We start from the raw sequence: 19,358 nt of genomic DNA on the forward strand, positions 1-19,358 counted from the left end.
TTAGATTTCGAAGTTCAGACTTAATGTTGGCCCTACCTTATTGTCTTTTGGTACAAAGTTATGCACTAGTGTAACAACCACATTTGAGATCCCTTGTAGAGAATTAGTATGACATGGATTCCACGGACAGATAAATTGGAAGTTGCATAAATTGATTTATCTGATGATACATAAAAGCACACATTATGCTGCAGTCAATTGAATCTTTCAGTCTCTTCTTACCCAAAGATAAATAGAGGTAAAATATTGCAATCTTTAAGGGTCCATCAATTCCAGATTCCAATCTCAGAGTAACCATCTTCTGTAGCGCAAGCCCTGAACATGCCTGTAGTGTTAAATGGCATTGTTACCTCTCCAGTGGCAGATACAGCAATTAGACCAGCATTGCCTTTTGGAACACTCTCAATGACATAGGCTGCTGCTTCTTTAAGGGAGAGCCCTTTGTATTCCATAAGGGCAGCAACATCTCGGGCAATGGTAGCTCTGATGATCGATTCGCCCTTGCCTGTGGCAGAAACTGCACAAAAGGGATTGGCATAAGTTCCTGCACCAATTATAGGGGTGTCGCCAATCCTTCCCACCATCTTGTTTACCAGCCCGCCTGTGGATGTTGCTGCAGCTAAGTTTCCATTGCCATCGACTGCAACACATCCAACGGTTCCAATTTGGCTGTCGCCCGTGGTGCTGGATGTTTCTTGAGGTGTCTGTCCTTTTATAGGCTGAGTATAATCAATCTGAGAAATACATGTATTCAGAGACATCAATGGCACCATTAACCTACTAGGAATGAATTGCTCAAGTAGATATCTACTACTCAAAATGTTAAAATGGCCACAATAATGCTCCAGTCAAGCTGTTCAAGAAACAGCCTCTTCTATAGACAGTGGTCAGGAAATAATTGACATTGCTGTTCAATATCAAAATGTTTTTCTTTTTGCAATATGTTACGTCAGTGGGAGATCGGATATCGGTAACTCACACAGGCCATTTTCTTCGGTTTTTTAGGGAAAAATATATACTAGTAAAATAATGCATGATTGAAATTCAAATCAACATATCATTGACTGACGATAATCCATAATGTCATATGATTCAGCAATGGAATTTATGATGGCTACTGTTTCGACTCCGCATCTACATAAACAAATGAGGTACCAGAACTGTGATGAATCAGGAAGGTGCACCAAGTCTATTAAGAGCAAAAGTCAGAACAATACCTGCACCCGGTTGGCTTTTTTTGCCTGTTTTAGTCTTTCAATATTTTCCGGAGTGATGAAATGCCTTGCATCTACAGTTTCTACTCCCTGGAATTTAAGATAAAATACAAACATAGAGAAGGATTGAGAATTCAAGGTTATATTTTCACAATGAAGATCTTAATATTGAAGGAGCCACAGAAAGAAAGGTGATTAAGTAACACTAACTTGTTCTCTGGCAAATGCCTCAGCGCCGTCAAAACCTAGATAAATGTGTGGAGTTTTCTCCATCACAAGTCGTGCAAGAGAAATGGCATTAACGACAGTGGAAAGACCAGATACAGCTCCACATTTCTGTGTGTTACCATCCATGATGCATGCTTCCATCTCAACTGTACCATTGGTGGTCAAGACAGAACCTCTGCCAGCATTAAAGTAGGGACTGTTTTCCAGCTCACGAACCTGCAGCAAAAGATGCATTTCATGTCAAGGTAACGAGTTGTTGACATAAGAGCTGTAGATCAAACTATGGGCAGAAATCCAACCATTAAATTAACCTATCAAATTTCTTCCTTTCTCCATGCACATAGCTAGTGCAACTAAAAAGCACTAGATGACCTATCATCATTGGCAATGACTAATGATTTCATGAATTAATCTTAGCACTCCACATATTTGGTAAAGGGATTGATTGTAATATTTTCAGTAATTCTACAACAAATTTGTTCATAGGTAGATGTGATTCTGTACAGACTAAAATGTTTTAAGTACACCTAAGTTTTGAAATGAAACATGGAAGTTTTAATAAGATTCTTTCTCATTGACCGTTTTTATGCATTAAGATCTAAGGGTTATAAATTAGCATTTTGATATAAACTATAAAATTTGTGCATGCCAAAGAAAGAGAGATTTACTAGATGCCCTGTCCATCACCTAATTTTGTAATCGAATTGATATGCTTGGTCTCGGTAATAAAAGATTAACGTTTATATATATATATATATATATATGTATATATATATATATATGTATATGCTGCTTAACTAGCAAAAACTTCCATCTAGAACAGGAAAAACTTGTCTTCTCAATTAGACAGTGCTAAATCTAGTCACAAAGCATGTATGAAACATTATGATACACCACCAAACTTTAAGAAGTTAGGAGGGTACTGACTTATGATCTAGTAGATCACAAGTTCAACTCCAACTCCAAGCAATTTTATTGTAGGCAAATTATTTAATTGTTGATGATTTAGCTTAACTTGCCGACTCGGCTCAACTCAGTTCAATAGCTTAACAAGTTCAATAACTTAGCATTGCGTTGGATTAGAGGAGCAACTCAACGGCGATTAGTTAGGAGCGATTACTCGATGACATTATGACTGGGCAGTGTCTTTGAATCAAGAAAATGTTGACCCTTTCTTCAATCCATATCTAACTTTTGGGCGCTTGAATGATTAAAAAAAAAAATACTATGATCACCTTCCATTATAGGACTAAAGTGCCCATTGCCCATCTATCCTTCGAGCTTTCGGATGATAAAAAAAAAAACTATGATCACTTTTATTAAGAGGACTAGAGCAGAACAATGGCTGGAAAAATAACCATCCACAAGCTTTAGGACATTTGAAATCTCTAAAAGTTTTCTAAAGCTTGCTTTGGCAGGAAACCAAAAGCAACAAGATAAGAGCACTTAATAATAATAATAAGAAGAAGAAGATAACGCACCAAAAGGAGAGCACGGTACAAAAAAAGGATCAAATGTAGATGCCATGAATTAGAAAGTAATGAAACATAATGACCTTGATTGCAGCGCAATGGTCAATATGTAAGTACAAATAGAAGCAGAACCAAAAACCCTAAAAAATCGAGAAAAGAGTTAAAGGGAAAAAAAAAGTCGCAGCAAAATTACTGAGGCCGCATCAAGAGTAGAGGAGGATGAGGAAAGAAGAAAGAAGAAAGGATCTGTTACCACGAGCTCGACGACATCAAGCGGCGGCCGGTGAGCCTTGAGCGCGGCGACACCGAGTTCGAGGCAGTGGCGGAGAGCCGCCTCACGGGGCAGTCTCCGCTCCGGCGGAAGGGTCAAGGGGATGTCGCCTGCGCCGCCGTGGAGAGCGATCGACCATCCCATCTCTTCCTCTATTCTTAACCTTGAGAGGGAATAGCAATATATAGAGAGATTAGCAATACAAGAATGAATGGGAATGAGGTCCTCGTCAGAAGAAGCATAATAAGCATTAGAAAACAGAAGTGATGGGGGTGCCTTTGTCCTAGTGGGAAAGCAGATAGAGAAAAAAGTCACATCTGAGAGGTGTTTGAATTAATTACTGAACGAATTCCCTCCAAAGATCCCCCCCCCCCCCCCCCTTTACTTCAGAGTGACAACAACTCACCTCCAATTGTCTAATTGTGCACTAAAGTAGTGCTGGGTCAGTGGGGCTTTTATTTTTTATAAATCCATTACTCACATCCTATCTTAGGAGGGCTCCTTCCTCCTCTATTTTGGCTGCTAATATAAGTGACGCTTATTGTAACCGAAAAAGTTGATTAATATATATATATATATATATATATATATTTTAAAATTTGATCCCAGTGAACATATCAACACAAGAACATTCAATTATATTTTTAAAATAGAGGGAACATTCTACTTCAATCAATAATTGAGAGACGAAGTAGCGCGATGGACTCTCTTTGAAATTTGATTATAATAGTAAACATAACGACAAAGAAAAGAAAAATAGAATATTAAATCCTATGACCCGAACATAATTTAGAATGGAGTACAATCACGACAGATTCACATACACTAAAGACCTATGAGGCGATTGAGGTCGAGCAAGGGTAGAAGGAAACATATTCAAGAGCGACGAGGTAGATGCGGTGATAGATTTGCAGTGAGCGGATGACACAGCCATTAAAAATGTAGTGAAAAGAGAGGACGGTGCAAAGACGGAGGATAGCAAAGTAGTAGGTGATGGAGAGGGGAGAAAACTATAGAAAAATAGGAGGAAGAGGAAATGAAGAGAAGGGGAGGGAAGATGCCTATCCGCAGATCGACAACGAGAAAACAATACCTTTCAAAGAGGGAGAAGAACAATGACGGAAGCTTAGCAGAGCTAGAACCGGTACTGGTGCAACGTAAGAGGAAAAAAGATTTCACATCAGATTCCTCGTCACTTATGGCCTTCTCTATTTCTCTAGAAAGAATTCCTTCGTAAAGCAAATAAGAGAGTATTTCGGGGAACAAAACGCAAATTTGACTATAGCTGAAAATTTTATTTTGACACCTTAAAAGAGGATGTTTTCTTTATAATAAAATAGAAAAACATAGTGCACAAAATGTAAATATTGAGAAGGTGAGGACCGAATCATAAATGAGTGTAAGACTATTATGAGCTAACTCAGTAACTCGTTCTGGTGCCAAACTTAGACCATTCATACTGTAATTTTTTTTTGTCATTTTCTCCGATATAAGATGGATAATTAAGCTAAGTCATATACACATAAAAATTTTAAAATGTTATTTAGTAAATATTAATTATTAATATTTATATAAAAAAATTAATGTCATATCATCCGTTATGAATTGATAAAACTTACCATTGAGCTAGAAACGGGTGAATGGTAATCTTATACTCAAACTTAACTTTGACGTGCATCTTTAACTTTTGAATATAGTTATTAAACTATGGTCTTCATGCATCTTTTATACATCCAACCAGGTTAAATCGATGTTGATAAACATTGGGATCGATCTCCACTTCCGCTCCTCAAGGCCGTCGGAAACCGACCGGTGTCGGTCGTCGTTGATGCTAGTGGATATGCCTTCCAGTTTTACGCCGGCGGTGAGGTCTTCACTGGCCCTGCGAGAGAGACGGGACTAAGAATTGGATAGTGAAAAACGTATATTAAGATGAGGAGAGAGAAGTGGGTTATAAAAAATGGCTACGTGGGATTAATTGCCATGCCACGTATTTATATCATCGTCCACAATTTTACCTGTTTGTTTTCTTCCATGGATCGAGAAAAGCTAGCAAGAAACATAGTTTTATTAGAGTAGCTACAAAGCTTTAGATTCATACGAATATGTTACACATAAACAACAACAGGGGAGGGACACGAACTCATATATATATATATATATCCCACACATAGATTACGAGATATATCTTCCATAGCCCAGAGAGTAATGTCGCAATATTACACGACATAATCTAAATTGTTGTGTAGAAAGATTAATAATTCTTCCATTACTTCATGTATGCATGCATGCATCTATATCAATAGTTGTTGAACGGGATGTCTCCCAAGAACTGCATCCATCTCTACTCGTTCAAGTGGCTAAGCATCCAGGGTGGTAAGCCCATACGGACTTGGGGTTGTGCAGCTTCTTCTCTTTCCTGATCAGTTCCTCTTCTTTGGTACGTACTGCATCGATCAGAAAAGGATAGGGTAAACCCAACTGATCAATACCTTATTACAAAATGTCACTACGAAATCATAAACATCATACGATGTTCTTGTAAAAGTTTTAATGCCTTAACGTGTCTAATTAGTTGTCTATCAAGAATGTCACAATAAAAATATAGAGAAATTTATCAAAAACATTACGGATAATTTTTTTTTCACCGTCTGAACTATCATCATTTTCTATCAAGTAAAATATTTCTAATGCTTCAGAAGGTCATTGTGTACCAAAAAAATTATATTTAAGTGATTAATATAAAAAAGAGTGATAGGTTAGGAGGTAAAAATAAAATTATCCCAAAATATTATGTGTTTTACTTTTATTATCATTCACACTTTGCTACAACATGAATATTTATCATATTTATTTTAAAAAATTGTATTTAAAACCCTACCTTTTAATGTATTGGTGTTTTGCACTCTCTATTCTCATTATTTGTAAAATCGAGCTTTATGTTTTATCAAATATGAGCAGAAAATACTCTGGGTGTAGAAAAAGAGTATTCCGTCAACTATAATTTTTTTCTAAGACTAAAATGTCCTTAGTTCTTCTAAGACTAAGGTCTTGTTTGGTTCGTGTATAAAATTTTGTAAGGATAAACTTATACACACCTCTTAAATATAAATTATGTATATTATTACTTTATTCATATTTTGTTGTTTAATTGTAAAAATGTAATGATTGCTTTGAATAAGTTTATACAATAATTTATATTTAGTTACTAACTATAAATAAGTATGTTAATTATAGTTAAAATGTTGTTTAGAAAATGTACATAACTTTATCACAGCTTTTACCTATAATAAAATTTTATGGATAACTTATCACATGACTTACCTTATATAATATTTGACCAAAATATGAGTGAGTAATTAATTATAAAATGTATTTAATAGAGTCTAAATTTATGAATAAATATCCCTTATAGACGAACCAAAAGTCACTTAAAAAATCTCATCTTTTCACCTCACCATAATTTGTAAGCATTAATAACCACACTGAAGAGAAGAACATTATGGGGTGCAGTTGAGGCCACACGGTAGTAGTGTTCTTAGTGTTCTCGATGCCCATGGGTTAAAATAGGTGAAAGAGAGAAGGGGTAGGAGATGTCAAAGAAAAGAAGAGAAAATGTGTGTTTAATGAGGTCAGGAGGATGGAGAGAAAACTAAGTAGAATTAAGATGATGAGGTAGTTCATGACGTGTGTTTTGGGTATTTTAGTTTTTAAGGTGTTTTGAAGAATTAAGAAAAATGTTAGAGTTGAATGATAATATTCATATCATAAGGTGTGAATGAAAATAAAAGTAAAACACAGGGTGGTTTGAATAAATTTAACAAAGAGATGTAATATTAGATTTTGTGGTTACAAAATATTAGCCTTTTCTCATATATTTTGTTTTCTTTTTCAGTAGAGCAGTTTTTTTTCATGTCACCACAAACTATTTAGTTTCATATAATTTGATCATACTATTAGATAACACACCTAATCATGCTTAAGTATCATATTAAATAATTAATTAATCTAAAAGCTTAAGCTATTAATAATGAAACTGTCAATTTATATTGTACTTTTAAGATTTGCGACAATTTTCTCACTCATCCGACAATTTGTATGAAAAAACTATTTAGTAATGCCATAGATAGTTTGGGCTTCTCAGTTTTAAATTACACTTTTACTCATTTAGTCCTAACAAAATAAAAAAAAATTCCCGTGTCCTAAAATTATACGTAAAGATTATGCAAAAAGTACTATTTTAATTTCACCAAACTATATATTCAAATCTAATAAAAAGAATGTCACCCATTACCTATATAATTAATATGCCGAAAGTAATCAAAATATAGGTTTTCATTTTGCTACCTAAATATACGTTTTTATTTTTAATAAGAACTAAATGAGTGAACTAAATTTACTGTTCAAAAGTTAAGGAGCCTAAGACTGTCGATACCTAGCCAGGGATATTTCATTAAAAGCACCCGGTATTCTGTTTCAAACTCCATCCTTTGACTATCGATTCAATCTTTATGTGGTACTAGACTGTGACCCAGTCTTCCATTTCAATAGGACAGGCTAATTGACGTAATTATAAATATGTCATTTTGGTAGCTTTCTCTACGTTAAAGGAGATAATCTTTTAACCCACCTGATAAATAGACATGAACTCTAATAAGTTCTTCTTTTTTTATTAACAAAAGTTCTAAGGCTTTTAAACATATTTAAATTTAATATAATCAGGTTCCTTATATGATCCAATTACCTGTTTACGATCCGAATAATTTATTCTCATGTGACTCATGTTGGCTTAAACCCGACTCGACCCGGATACAAACCCGATCCGACACAATGGCCACGGCTGGTCTACATCTTAAATTCTTAAAAAGTTGATAGCGGATACTAACGAGAAATGAAATGAGAAAAGTTGGGCAGTACCCGATGTTTAGGGTAGGTAGAGAGTCGGTTATTAGGAAAGAGGGTGGTGATGGGGAGCTTGTTTGGGGATTGGCTTGCTCCCAGAGTGCATGCTGAGTCAAAGCCTGCTGCTTCTCCAAGAGCTGATATGAAACAGAGAACAGTGCACTAATTGTAAGTTATGTGGAAAGAAAAAAAACTAATAAAGGCATCAAGTAATGGATCATTTGGGTGCAACAACGAGACACTTACTTCCTTCTCCAAGATCTTGTTTTGCTCCTGGAGCGATTTCTCCTGGAGAGAAAGACAAATGTAACGGTACGTATCTGAATATTTTGATGTAGCAAAGAATGAAGAGAGGGTGTACAGTGAAAATGGAGACAAAATTAGTGTAAATTTTATATATATGCTTTTTTGGAGGCCACGAGAGGATTGGTTAACGAGAAGAACTCGTCTCCTTTTACTCATCTCGCTTCTGATGAGAGAATTCTTCTCGTCTTGTGCTTATTTTCTGGTCGATATATTCTGGACTATGCAGTTAGTCAATCCATATATATATATGTAGCAAGTGGTATGGAGACTGGCTAATTTGCATGTTCAAACTGTTCACCATCGAACATTCATCAAACTCTCGAAGCGAGAAGGTAAGACACAAAATTTAGCGTAGAGATTAGAGAATAAAATATTAGGTACGCTCCAATCAGAAAACCACCTATCTAAACTGCAATGACAGAGAACTTGATGCAATTATAAAAAAATTTCCAACAAAACCAATGAAATTACCTTTCTGTGAAGCTCAGAGATTGAATCGAGCATCATTTGGTTCTGCATCAACATAGAAGCTCCGTAAGCAGTGGAAACATTTACAGACTGGAAGCAAAAAAAATCGACAAAAAATTCCGTGTTTGCTCAGTTATTATAGCGCAACTGTGCAGCTTTGCGCTGGAGTTGCTAAAGACCTTATTTCCTGTAGCATCTCATAGATCAAATATATAATACGGTCTTACAGGAACGTGCACTAGAAGCTCCAAAAGAAAGTAATAATAAGCAACGCATACTTCAAAAATTTGTAAAATGATCATAACATCCAGCTCAGCTTTCGGTATGTTCAGATAGTCTCAGAACATCCATTCTAAAGTTAGCTTCTCACACTCATCCTCCATATTGATGGTATTTGACTGGAATGTGGTAATATTTCTATCTGATATTTATGTGATTCAGAAAAATGACAAGGAAATGAGGATACCTTTTTTGATCTAATATGCTTCAAAGAACTCTCGAGCTGTTGCTCTAGCTGCTGGATTTCCTTGAGATTTAAGGAGTCGAGTTGCTCTCCCATGAGGTGCCTGAAAGAAATTATTTAGTGAGGTAATATGAAAATGAATTCGTATACACCACTTCTCATCTCCAGTTTGGCCCTTTTACCTTTGGCTCTTCTGTATAGCCTCGACCTTAGCCTTTAGCTTGGAGTATTCATGGCACCAGTCTCCCTGTAGAGCAGAATTTTGCATTATCCTTTAATTCTTCCTCACATGAATGAACTAGTAGCTAAAAGGCTATATGGCAAAAGGATAAAAGCTGGATCTAGCATTAACAGCAGGAAAATTAGAGGAAAGGTAGCCATTCAAGAAATAGGCGTTAAGGAAATTATTATTTAATTGTGCTTCTGCCAAAGCATGATATAAAGAAGTGGATTTGAGTTAGATGGGTGTAGATTTTACACTTTTAAATAACAGATGTGTAAGGTTTGAACTTAAGGACCTTTGTTATAATACCATGTTAATTCATTAATAATTATAAAAGTGTAAGGCTTCTTTTGCCTTAGGTTTATCTTTTTTTTCTATTCTAGAAAAGAGAACATTATTCTAGATAAGAAAAGAGATATCAATTATCAATATTGTAGGTTAGAAATACTATTTAAATTATTGTACATATAAGCTTAGTTACAATTCAACTCTTGATTTGATTAAAGAGTTACGTTAAAAATTCTCTCTTCTCTTGTACCACCCACTATTTTATCCTACAAACCAAAATTTGTACTTAATTTTTTCATCTATCTCCTCTCTCCTACCCATCTATCTCATTGAGAACCTACGAGCATGCAATGCGTACATTTAAGTATGCATTATATATCTATAAGTATGTGTTACATACCTACAATAGATTAAAATACTTTAATAGTTTAATATAAATTTTTATGTCAAATCAAGGTTATTTAAGTTAATTTTTACTTTACATTTGTATTTTATCTCAGGTTTGTATCACATCAAAGATGAGTATTACACTAATATTCTATATTACAATTAAATATTAAAATACACTACTCTAAATTAGAAATAAAATTTTAGGAGTAAGAATCTAGAATACCTATTCTAAAAATTTTCTTAATCTTAAAGAAAATAAAGCTTAAGCTATTAGACAATAATAATTGTAATACTTTTATATTCAAACAAATCTTGCTCTAATGCAGGCTTAACCGGAAGCCCGTACAACGGTGCGTTTCTCCTCCCCATCCTCCCTTCTTCTCTTCCCTTCGAATAGGACTCAGGCGTTAGGCCTCGTTTTCAAAGTTCTCTAAGTTGAAAATAGGCGTTTTTGCTAATTTTGTATTTAATTTTTCTAATCGGTAAGATTAGGTTTTTAAAAACTGAGTGCATATATTTTCTATAGTTAATATATGAGTGCATATAATTTACATATATGATGTACACTGGAGCCTATTATTGTCAATCAAAAAATAAATTACAACCAAGTTGCAAATGACAGGATCATGGTTGATTCAAAATTAGTTAATTTAAAGGAGGCTCCAATCTTAGCTGGTTAGGGGATAAATATATTAGAAAGTTTGTGAAATTTTTATGATTTGAATTTACCGATTTATTCATACATTGTATCGGAAAAGATTTAGATTAAGTAGATTTGTGCTTATAATTATTATCTTTCTTAATGTCAAGCAAAATTTTGATTGCATTATGCATAACCAGTTTTCATATTCCTTACAGCATTCAAGTACAAAGATGCAATGGTGCATAACATGAATTGAACCATGCCAGATATATATAGCTTTATTTGTCCTTGGTAAAACAGGAAGAATTTTATTATTTATTAGTTCATTCTTAGGATAAATTGAGCAGTACTCCTGCCTTAATTTTTATTTTTTATTTTTTATGCTAGCTAGCTAATGAATTTATGACCATGGAGAATTTCATGGTCTTATTAATCAAAATAGTAGGACAGCTAGCAAACACTTCAATACAATAAAGTACAATAACATATACAGTCAAATTACTGCAACTCATCTTTTAGAGCATTCACTACAGAGAACACTTTAACATTGTAAGGTTCATTTGAGACAATAAGACGCAGTTCATACTTCTGGGAAATCTTCCTTAAGTTTGCCGAACAAATAGTTTCTGGGTCGTCTGTGGTGGCAAAAGGTGCAGAAAGTATAGGAACTAATTTGTAGGTGTATATGAATGCATTACCAACTAGAACGATCGTATGTACCTGAGAATCCGAATCTCCTGAGATAAGGGCTTTCTCCGCATAGGAGTAGCGCTCATAGCGTTCCAGAATCTTCTCCATTCTGTGGGAAGAACGAGCAGTAGTAACATTAGATTCTTTTCTTTCTTTTTTTTTCAAGTTAAAGAACTATTTGCGAAACGAAGCACCAGTTTAATGATCAAGTGCACTATTCCGCTCTTTAGTGACAAATTTACACTGTGCTAGTTTAATGGAATCAATATACAGAAAGTCTGGGAGAGAGTACGAGAAAACTATAACATTGTAACCTAGACCCAAATTCAAATTAAGGAAAAAATGAAGGTTGAAAAAGAAAAATCTCGACAAGTTTATTAGGTGAAATATATATATATATATATATATATATATATATATATATATATATATATATATATTTATATGTATATATCTCATTAAAAGATAGAAAGACTATGCAACTTTATTTTATTGAGGTTTGACATAACTGTGTACGTGAGGTTCCATATTTGAGCAAAAAAAAAATCTTCGTTGGCCAAACTTAAATCGAACGGAATGGTGATCGAGATTAAAAATAATAAGAGGAAAAACTAAACCTACACACACACAGGAGTGGGAGTAGTAGGAGCTCATGCTAACGTGAGCGACACTAAAAAAGAACAAGAGATATGGATCAATCCACCTCTCTCTCCCAGTTCATTTAATTCTACTCTAAAAATGGAAATATTTTATCGTATCCAAAAAAAAAGAAGAAGAAAAAAAGCAGTATCCTTCCGAACTAAATTCTCGTACCTGAAATTGGGAAAAAGAAAGAAAAAATTAGGAACGGAGACGACGAGAAGCGCATCAAATAACTACTTGAATCTAATGATTCTACATCACCGGCCTACGAACCTGGAGTCGGTGGCGTATTCGTAGAGCTTCCCCTTGGTGGAGAAGACGATGAGCGCCACCTCGGCATCGCAGAGCACGGAGATCTCGTGCGCCTTCTTGAGCAACCCCGATCGCCGCTTCGAGAACGTCACCTGCCGGTTGATCTTGTTCTCGATCCGCTTCAGCTGCACCCTCCCCCTCCCCATCGCGATCCTCTAATGGTAATCCTAACCCTAACCCTAATCCTAATCGCTGTTCTCCTTCTTCTCGAGCGCTTCAAGCCAGAAGAGAGAGAGAGAGAGAGAGAGAGAGAGAGAGAGAGAGGTGAAGAGGAAGAGGAAGTGTTGTGGTTTTAAGGAAACCGGTGTGGTTTCGGGGACAGAGCGCTGTCGAGTTGCGATTGGTGGAGGCGCTGAATAGTAGTTATGCAGGTGCGGGGGTTGTGGTGTTTCGTGTTATGGGGTTCGGCCGTACCGCTTGGTGGCAGAATAAAGCCGTACGGACGAAGGGAAATGAGCTTTTTTTTTTCTTTTTTTTTTCCTTTTTCTGGCCACCCCTTTTATTTAGAGAGTAAAAAAGAAAAGGAGAAATTTATTTAGTCGTTTACTTTTTTTTTTTTCCGGGGGGTTGTGCTACTGCTTAGGGGGGTAAATAGTATTATAATAGTACGACTTATAATTTTGTGACGGCGGAGGGGCTCCTGTAGAAAATTTGCCGTGGCGAGTGGCTGAGGTAGGTAGCTCCATGGCCACCACGACGCTTTCTGATGACGAGCTGCGTGCCTCGGATGGGGAAGCAGCGGCCACGCACGCATCCCATCCCACTCTTTTGTGCTTCGATTGCTTTTGTTTCTTTGTTTCTTTCTTTTCCGGCCGCCGCGAAAGGTATTTATGTTTTTAAAGTAGTAGAAAGAAGAAGCGCGAGTATTACTACTTCTTCATACTCGCACGCACTAAAACAGAAATATTTCCTTCTTTGTAAGTTTGACTCCTAAAAAGGAGGCAGTGACTCCTCCGTAATTTTGACCTTACTCTTACTGGGCTAAGGTCAATTTTAGAATAAATTATTTTTATATTTACTTGTATTATTTTTTATGTGATATAATTATAAAATTATTTGAATACGAAGGATAAATTAATAATTGTGTTAGTATATAATATAAAATATAATTTTAATAAATAGTGTTTATATTCTAGAATATAGTTATTACATCGTAAGAAGTTGTATCATGAAATAAGAAAAAAAAAATCTTCCTAGAATAGACAGAGGTCAAAAATTTTATTTAATTATCTAATCTATATATTAAATAGGACTAGTATTTTCTTATCTAATTTGTTTTCACCTTGTTAGTTGCATGGATGTTACAATCTAATAAAGCTACCCAAGAATACCAGAGAACATCAGAGAGTAAATCACTGTTCTTTAAGTTGAGTGCTGGACATAATGTTACATAAATTAAGGGTTACATTTTTATTTTCCTTTCTGCACTTTGGTATAAAATTAGCTTACCCCTATCCACTCCACTTTGTATTATTTAACTATCCTTTACTTACTATATCTACTGCAGGCTTTGGCAGCTGGTATTTGCTACTAGAACGATGATATTAGTCTTAAATTTTTTTAATTAATTTATATGAATAAAAAGTAGTTAAGTTGATACAGAAAAAAAAATATAGAAGAATAAGATAATTTTACGACCCATAAATTAATGAAGGTCTAATATTAATATCCCACAAGAAAAGTAGGTTTTGGATTTGAAGAGGACTCAGAGTGCATAAATAATTAAATCAACTTTTTCTAAGTCGAGTCTACCTCACCTGCACAATCATACGGATTCTATATCGCTGTTTCAGATATCTCTCTCATATATGTTACATTATTGTCACTATATATATATATTATATACATACATTAATTTGTCTTTTGGTTGTCTTTCGTCCATTCTAGTTTTAAAAAAATGTTTCAAGTGTGAATAAAATTCATTTTGCAATTGGGTCACTTTCTCAACTATATTTATAGTTGCAATTTAGTGAAAAATATTTAGTAGCGGGCATAGTGATACAAAATAAAATTTAAAAAGGTACTTAGAATAACTTTCATATCATATCATGTATAAGAGGGTGAAATATACTCAACTTTTTTTAACATTTTTTTTTACGTAAGAATCTATAGCCTAATACGGCACCAATATTATACTCATTTTGTGTCCTCCTATAAACTTTTACTTAAACTCATAATATCACTAATGTTTTACCACTGGGGTATCATCTTAGTGGTCCCTTGCATGTTGTCTTTTAATCAGGATCAGTTATAAGTATAACCAAACAAGAAAAAAGAAAGAAAGAGAGAGAGAGATTTAAAAGTCATCAAGCTTTTTGGAAGCAGGTTGGTAGTCAAGTGAAAGGGAATTCTTGTCATTTTAGCAATAAAAAAAGAAAGAATAAGCCGATAAAATTAATCAAGCTTTCATCTAAAGTTGGGAAGGATATCACGTGAGCAAAGAACTAAGGTACCAATTCAAAAATAATAAAAACAAAGAACAAGGTACCTCTCTACCTTTATTTAAACCAACATGTTATATATTACACCGCCCCTGTTTAGGATTACAATGTGAAACATAAAAACAACGTATGTTTTTTTTTTCTTCTTAAAGCAGTTGGTGTGTCAATATAGTAATGATTAAGTCTTAAGACTCGTTTAACTTTTCGTCAATATCCTGAATAGTCTCTTTCAATATATAACTTACAATTTTGAAAATTATTGTTAATTAGTCACATATTTTAGGAAGCCAATCATTCTGTTGATTGGCTTGTAAATTCTGATGGAATTTTAGGAACTCATGTAGTTTTGATGTCGTACTCATTTTGTGCGAGTGGAATTTTGATATATAAAAGCTTCTACGCTAAAAAGAAGAAAATATTTTAAATTATCTATTTTCACAAACACTTTATTTTTATTTTTTTAGTACACATTTATCTCATAATTTAAAAAAATAATTAATTTTTACTTCTTATTTGTACTTTATTTACAACTTAATACCACTTAAAAGATAATTATTACACCGCTACTTTAAATTTTCTTTTAATCTCAAAAAGCTAACTACTAAGTTCCTGTTAGGTGGTAGCTAAAACTTAGGTAGATAAACACAAATATGATTAAAAATATTATTTTTCTCATATACTATACGTCGTGTTAAAGTAGTGACCATATAAAAATAGGATATAGATTAAGATCGAGAATCTTTGAGAAGAGTGAGGGAGACGTGGATGTCCTATCGTCCCCAAGATACGTGAGTATTCTAACTAATCAAAATCCCCATCTTGGCCGCCTCCAAGTGATGGATGACAGTAGGCCACTTGTGCAACGAATAATCCAAGAAAACTTGGGATATTTTTAATCATATGAAACAGTGTGCGATTGTATTTTTATGTATCAATGATTAGGACATCCCATTTGTTTTCCTTTATTAAAAAGAAAAGAAAAGTTGTTAACCCAGTCTCTCTGAAAGATTAAACAAAAAGATACAATCAGCAGCACGATTATACTCTCTGTAAATACTAAGAAAAGTATGGATTTAGATTGTTTGTGAATCTAAATAGTTTATAATTTTCTATTATTTTTAAGAGAGATTTATGATTTAATTTTAAAAAATAAGTAATAAATTTATATTATAAATTAGAACCGATTTGGATGTAAGAAAATTATGATATTTTTGTGGGTAGTACCCTCAGAAGTTAGGACTGAAATGGCTTTAGTTTCACGTAATTTTGAGATCAGAGTCAAAAATAAAAAATAAAAAAGTGAAGGAAGGTCAAAACGAGGTAATATTGTAATTATTCGACATTGCGAGCAGTCATCGAAGGATGGCAGACAATCAAAGGTAGTGGTGGACTGCTGTAGAGTAGGGTGGCTCGTAGAGAAGATGGTGATTAGGATTTAGAAGCTTGCGAGGTTCTATTGTTGGATCATAGTATCTAACATTGAACAAATATAAATATAATTATGAATTGTATACTGTCATATATGATTGTCTTACTAAAGTGATCCATTTAGATTAAAGATTATTTGATATTCTATGTATTCATTAGGGTGTGGTCCATATATGTGTAGATCTATTTGGACAAAACAATAATCATTATGGACTAATATTAATCAGATGGATTGGTCCCCAAAGCATAAGATAATGAAAAAGACATAATCTGAAAGTTATTCATATATATATATATATATATGTAGATGGGTTGCTTTTTTTTTCCTTTTACACTATCTAAGAGAGAAGAGAGATCCAAAAGAAAATTTGGAGAGGATTTCTCAATGGCAATATCTTGAACCCTTGGAAGATATATTCTTGTGGTTTGATAAGAAGAGTCTCTTATCATTAGAGTTGAATCCTATGCTCACAAAAACAGTTAGTGATTTCTCAAAAGATTGGATTGATTCATAGAAACTTCCATGGATTTAGGTAAAGTTCATCACTCAAGTAATTTATGATTTAAGACTTTGACATAGATCTGTCTTTAGATTTAGATGAGGAGTAAGTGTTTAGCCCTAACATATAACATTTATAGCTGCAATCTACTCCTATAGATAAGAACGACCTAACGATTGAAATAAAAGATAAGGATGAGATAATAAAGTAAGTAAACTTAATAATTAATTTCATGATAATAATTAACAGATGACCCTTCCTATTTATAGGAGTAAGTCCTAATGGATCTGATTCACATACAAATTATTTGCTTTATTTAAAATTTTAAAATAATAAAGTTAATCTAACTAACTAATTATATTTAACTCGATTTGACTCAACTTACTCAACTAACGTAACTCAGGTAGTCTTAGTCGGATACGTAACAACTTACTTTTTAAAGTCAAAAATAAAATATTTATGTGACGTTAATTTCTTTTAATACCGCCAAAGTGGTGAAAGACAAAAAATGGTAAAGATAAATAAGAATTGTCGGTGAAAATGAGCTATAATACAGAAGATTTTAGATGTAATTAACCCATAAGTTTTAAGTGCAAATTAATTGGCCGGGGATACATAAACAACACTTAATTGTTGATTCAGTTATAGATGTCGGAATAAAAGATGGTGGGCCATGCAAATTAGCTGCCATATTTTATTTTATAGATATCAGAACAAAATAGTACTACTGCCATTTTGCATTGATATAAATAAGTATAAGTAAACAAACCTAGGCTCTTTTAATTTTTCTTTTATTCTTTTGGGGAGATTTATGTATAAAAGTGACACTTCCACCTAGACTGCTGACCCCCAAACTATTTTCATTTTTTGTATAATTTTCTTTTGATCACTTTGATTTTTTTTTAAAATTTTTTGTAAAGCCTTTTAAATATTTTGTTCATTATTTATCTATTAGATTTTTTTTACTGTTAGAAAAATATTGTGTGACTGTCGTATGGTAAACCTACGATTACTCTTATTTTAGAAAAAAAGAGAGAATAAAATTAATGATAAAACAGTCAATCTGAAGTTCTCAGTTAATCGGTGAGAAATACTAGATAGTTGAAAGAGTTCAAACCTACGATTACTCTCCTTATTTTTCACCATCTAACTCCCCCACCGCTTAGGCTGCCTGCCTTCATTTTCATTCCATCACCACCATCTTTTTGTTGCCGCCACTCCCCTCCTGTCCACCACCGTGCCCCATTTGCTGCTACCGCTCCGCTCCTCTCCTCTCGGTCGATGCACTCCTCTCCTCTGTCTTTGGGTTTTCTATTTTCTACTTTCTAATTTTTTTTCTTCTGATTTATGTATGTTTTTGTGTGGACGATACAGTATCTTGGGCTGTCCTTTTGCTTAATTTATGTGTGTAATTTGGGCTTTTAATACCATGGTCCTCTTGTAATGTGGAGCAAGGGCTTGTGTATCAGACTTTCTAACTGTTTTGTAAGGGGAGAAAAAGAGGAGCATAGTAAAGAAGAGTACCTCAAATAAATGAAGTGGGTGTGGGTGCATGATACCCTTCATAGTGCTAGTTAGATGGAAGGTTACATCCTTTGCCTGCAGCTCTGGCCACTGCATGAGAGCGATTTGATATGCACTAGTACCCACCTTTTCTTTTATTACTTCGTAAAGCATGCAATTTCATCCAGTTTCATAACCACTTTCACTTTATATATATATATATCTATATATAGTTTATGGCAAAATTGGAATCAGATGTTTGATTGTAAATGGAGAGTAGTAGTGTTATCTAAAGGTGGCATAAGATAACCTGACTTAAAAGTTGATTATTAAATGAATCATGTTTATGTTTATTATCTTAACCCATTTAACTTAGTCCTTTTATGACACAAAAAAAATAATATAATAAACCGTGTACATAAAGCAAAAAAAAATTATTTATAACAAAATACGCTTTCTAATGAATTGGTAGAATACATCAAAATAATATTATCAAACATACCCTTCTCTCTTGTAACCTTTTTTTTTTTCTCCCCTTTGAAAAATGTGTCCATTTCCTAATCCTACATGTCAGCTTACTAGATAGGCAATGTCTATTTGTTGGTACGAAGTGAAATGAAATGAGCATTACTATACTATATTTTGAAACGGAAGTTACACTGCCCAAAGATATGTTTAGTCTTGTCAATGGCAAATTAGTAGTTTGATATCACTCTCTCTCATCATTTCAAATGGATTAAAAAGAATCGATTAGCCATTGACATGACCTGATGTGATAGAGCTTAAACCCTGTTCTCGCTTTGATTTACAAACGAACACTAATCCCACCTCATTTAAAAAAATATATCACCTTAATTAATTATTGTTTCAATTCTTCTCCCTCATGTATAATATATCTTAGTTTAAATAATAAAACAACTAAACAGTTTATTTTGTAAAGTACTTAAGAATAACTGTTTTAATTTTAGAGCTAA

The 19,358-nt window shown here is 33.8% G+C and overlaps 2 protein-coding genes across 4 annotated transcripts; both read right to left on the reverse strand.

The window, feature by feature from the left end:
• Positions 1-125: 125 nt before the first annotated feature.
• LOC140795875 (isoaspartyl peptidase/L-asparaginase) lies at positions 126-3,730 on the reverse strand. Of its 3 annotated transcripts, none has more exons than XM_073148645.1 (5): positions 3,592-3,730; positions 3,168-3,348; positions 1,425-1,658; positions 1,218-1,304; positions 126-734 (listed from the first exon to the last, which is right to left on the reverse strand). In XM_073148645.1, exons 2-5 carry the CDS (start codon positions 3,327-3,329, stop codon positions 267-269), a joined length of 951 nt encoding a protein of 316 aa, XP_073004746.1. In that variant the 5' UTR covers positions 3,330-3,348; positions 3,592-3,730; the 3' UTR covers positions 126-266. The 3 variants fall into 3 exon arrangements, with proteins under 3 accessions (XP_073004746.1, XP_073004747.1, XP_073004745.1); XM_073148646.1 differs by lacking the exon at positions 3,592-3,730 and having other exon boundaries at positions 126-517; positions 594-734; positions 3,168-3,589; XM_073148644.1 differs by lacking the exon at positions 3,592-3,730 and having other exon boundaries at positions 3,168-3,589.
• Positions 3,731-5,235: 1,505 nt separating this feature from the next.
• On the reverse strand, positions 5,236-12,784 carry LOC140796074 (MADS-box transcription factor 14-like). Its single transcript, XM_073148933.1, has 8 exons — positions 12,474-12,784; positions 11,589-11,667; positions 9,507-9,571; positions 9,328-9,427; positions 8,865-8,906; positions 8,334-8,375; positions 8,103-8,224; positions 5,236-5,632 (listed from the first exon to the last, which is right to left on the reverse strand). Exons 1-8 carry the CDS (start codon positions 12,656-12,658, stop codon positions 5,530-5,532), a joined length of 738 nt encoding a protein of 245 aa, XP_073005034.1. The 5' UTR covers positions 12,659-12,784; the 3' UTR covers positions 5,236-5,529.
• Between the last annotated feature and the right edge of the window lie 6,574 nt (positions 12,785-19,358).

This window comes from Typha latifolia, chromosome 10 (genome assembly GCF_019914945.1).
Source record: "Typha latifolia isolate L0001 chromosome 10, TyphaL0001v2, whole genome shotgun sequence".
Taxonomy (NCBI): Eukaryota; Viridiplantae; Streptophyta; class Magnoliopsida; order Poales; family Typhaceae; genus Typha; species Typha latifolia.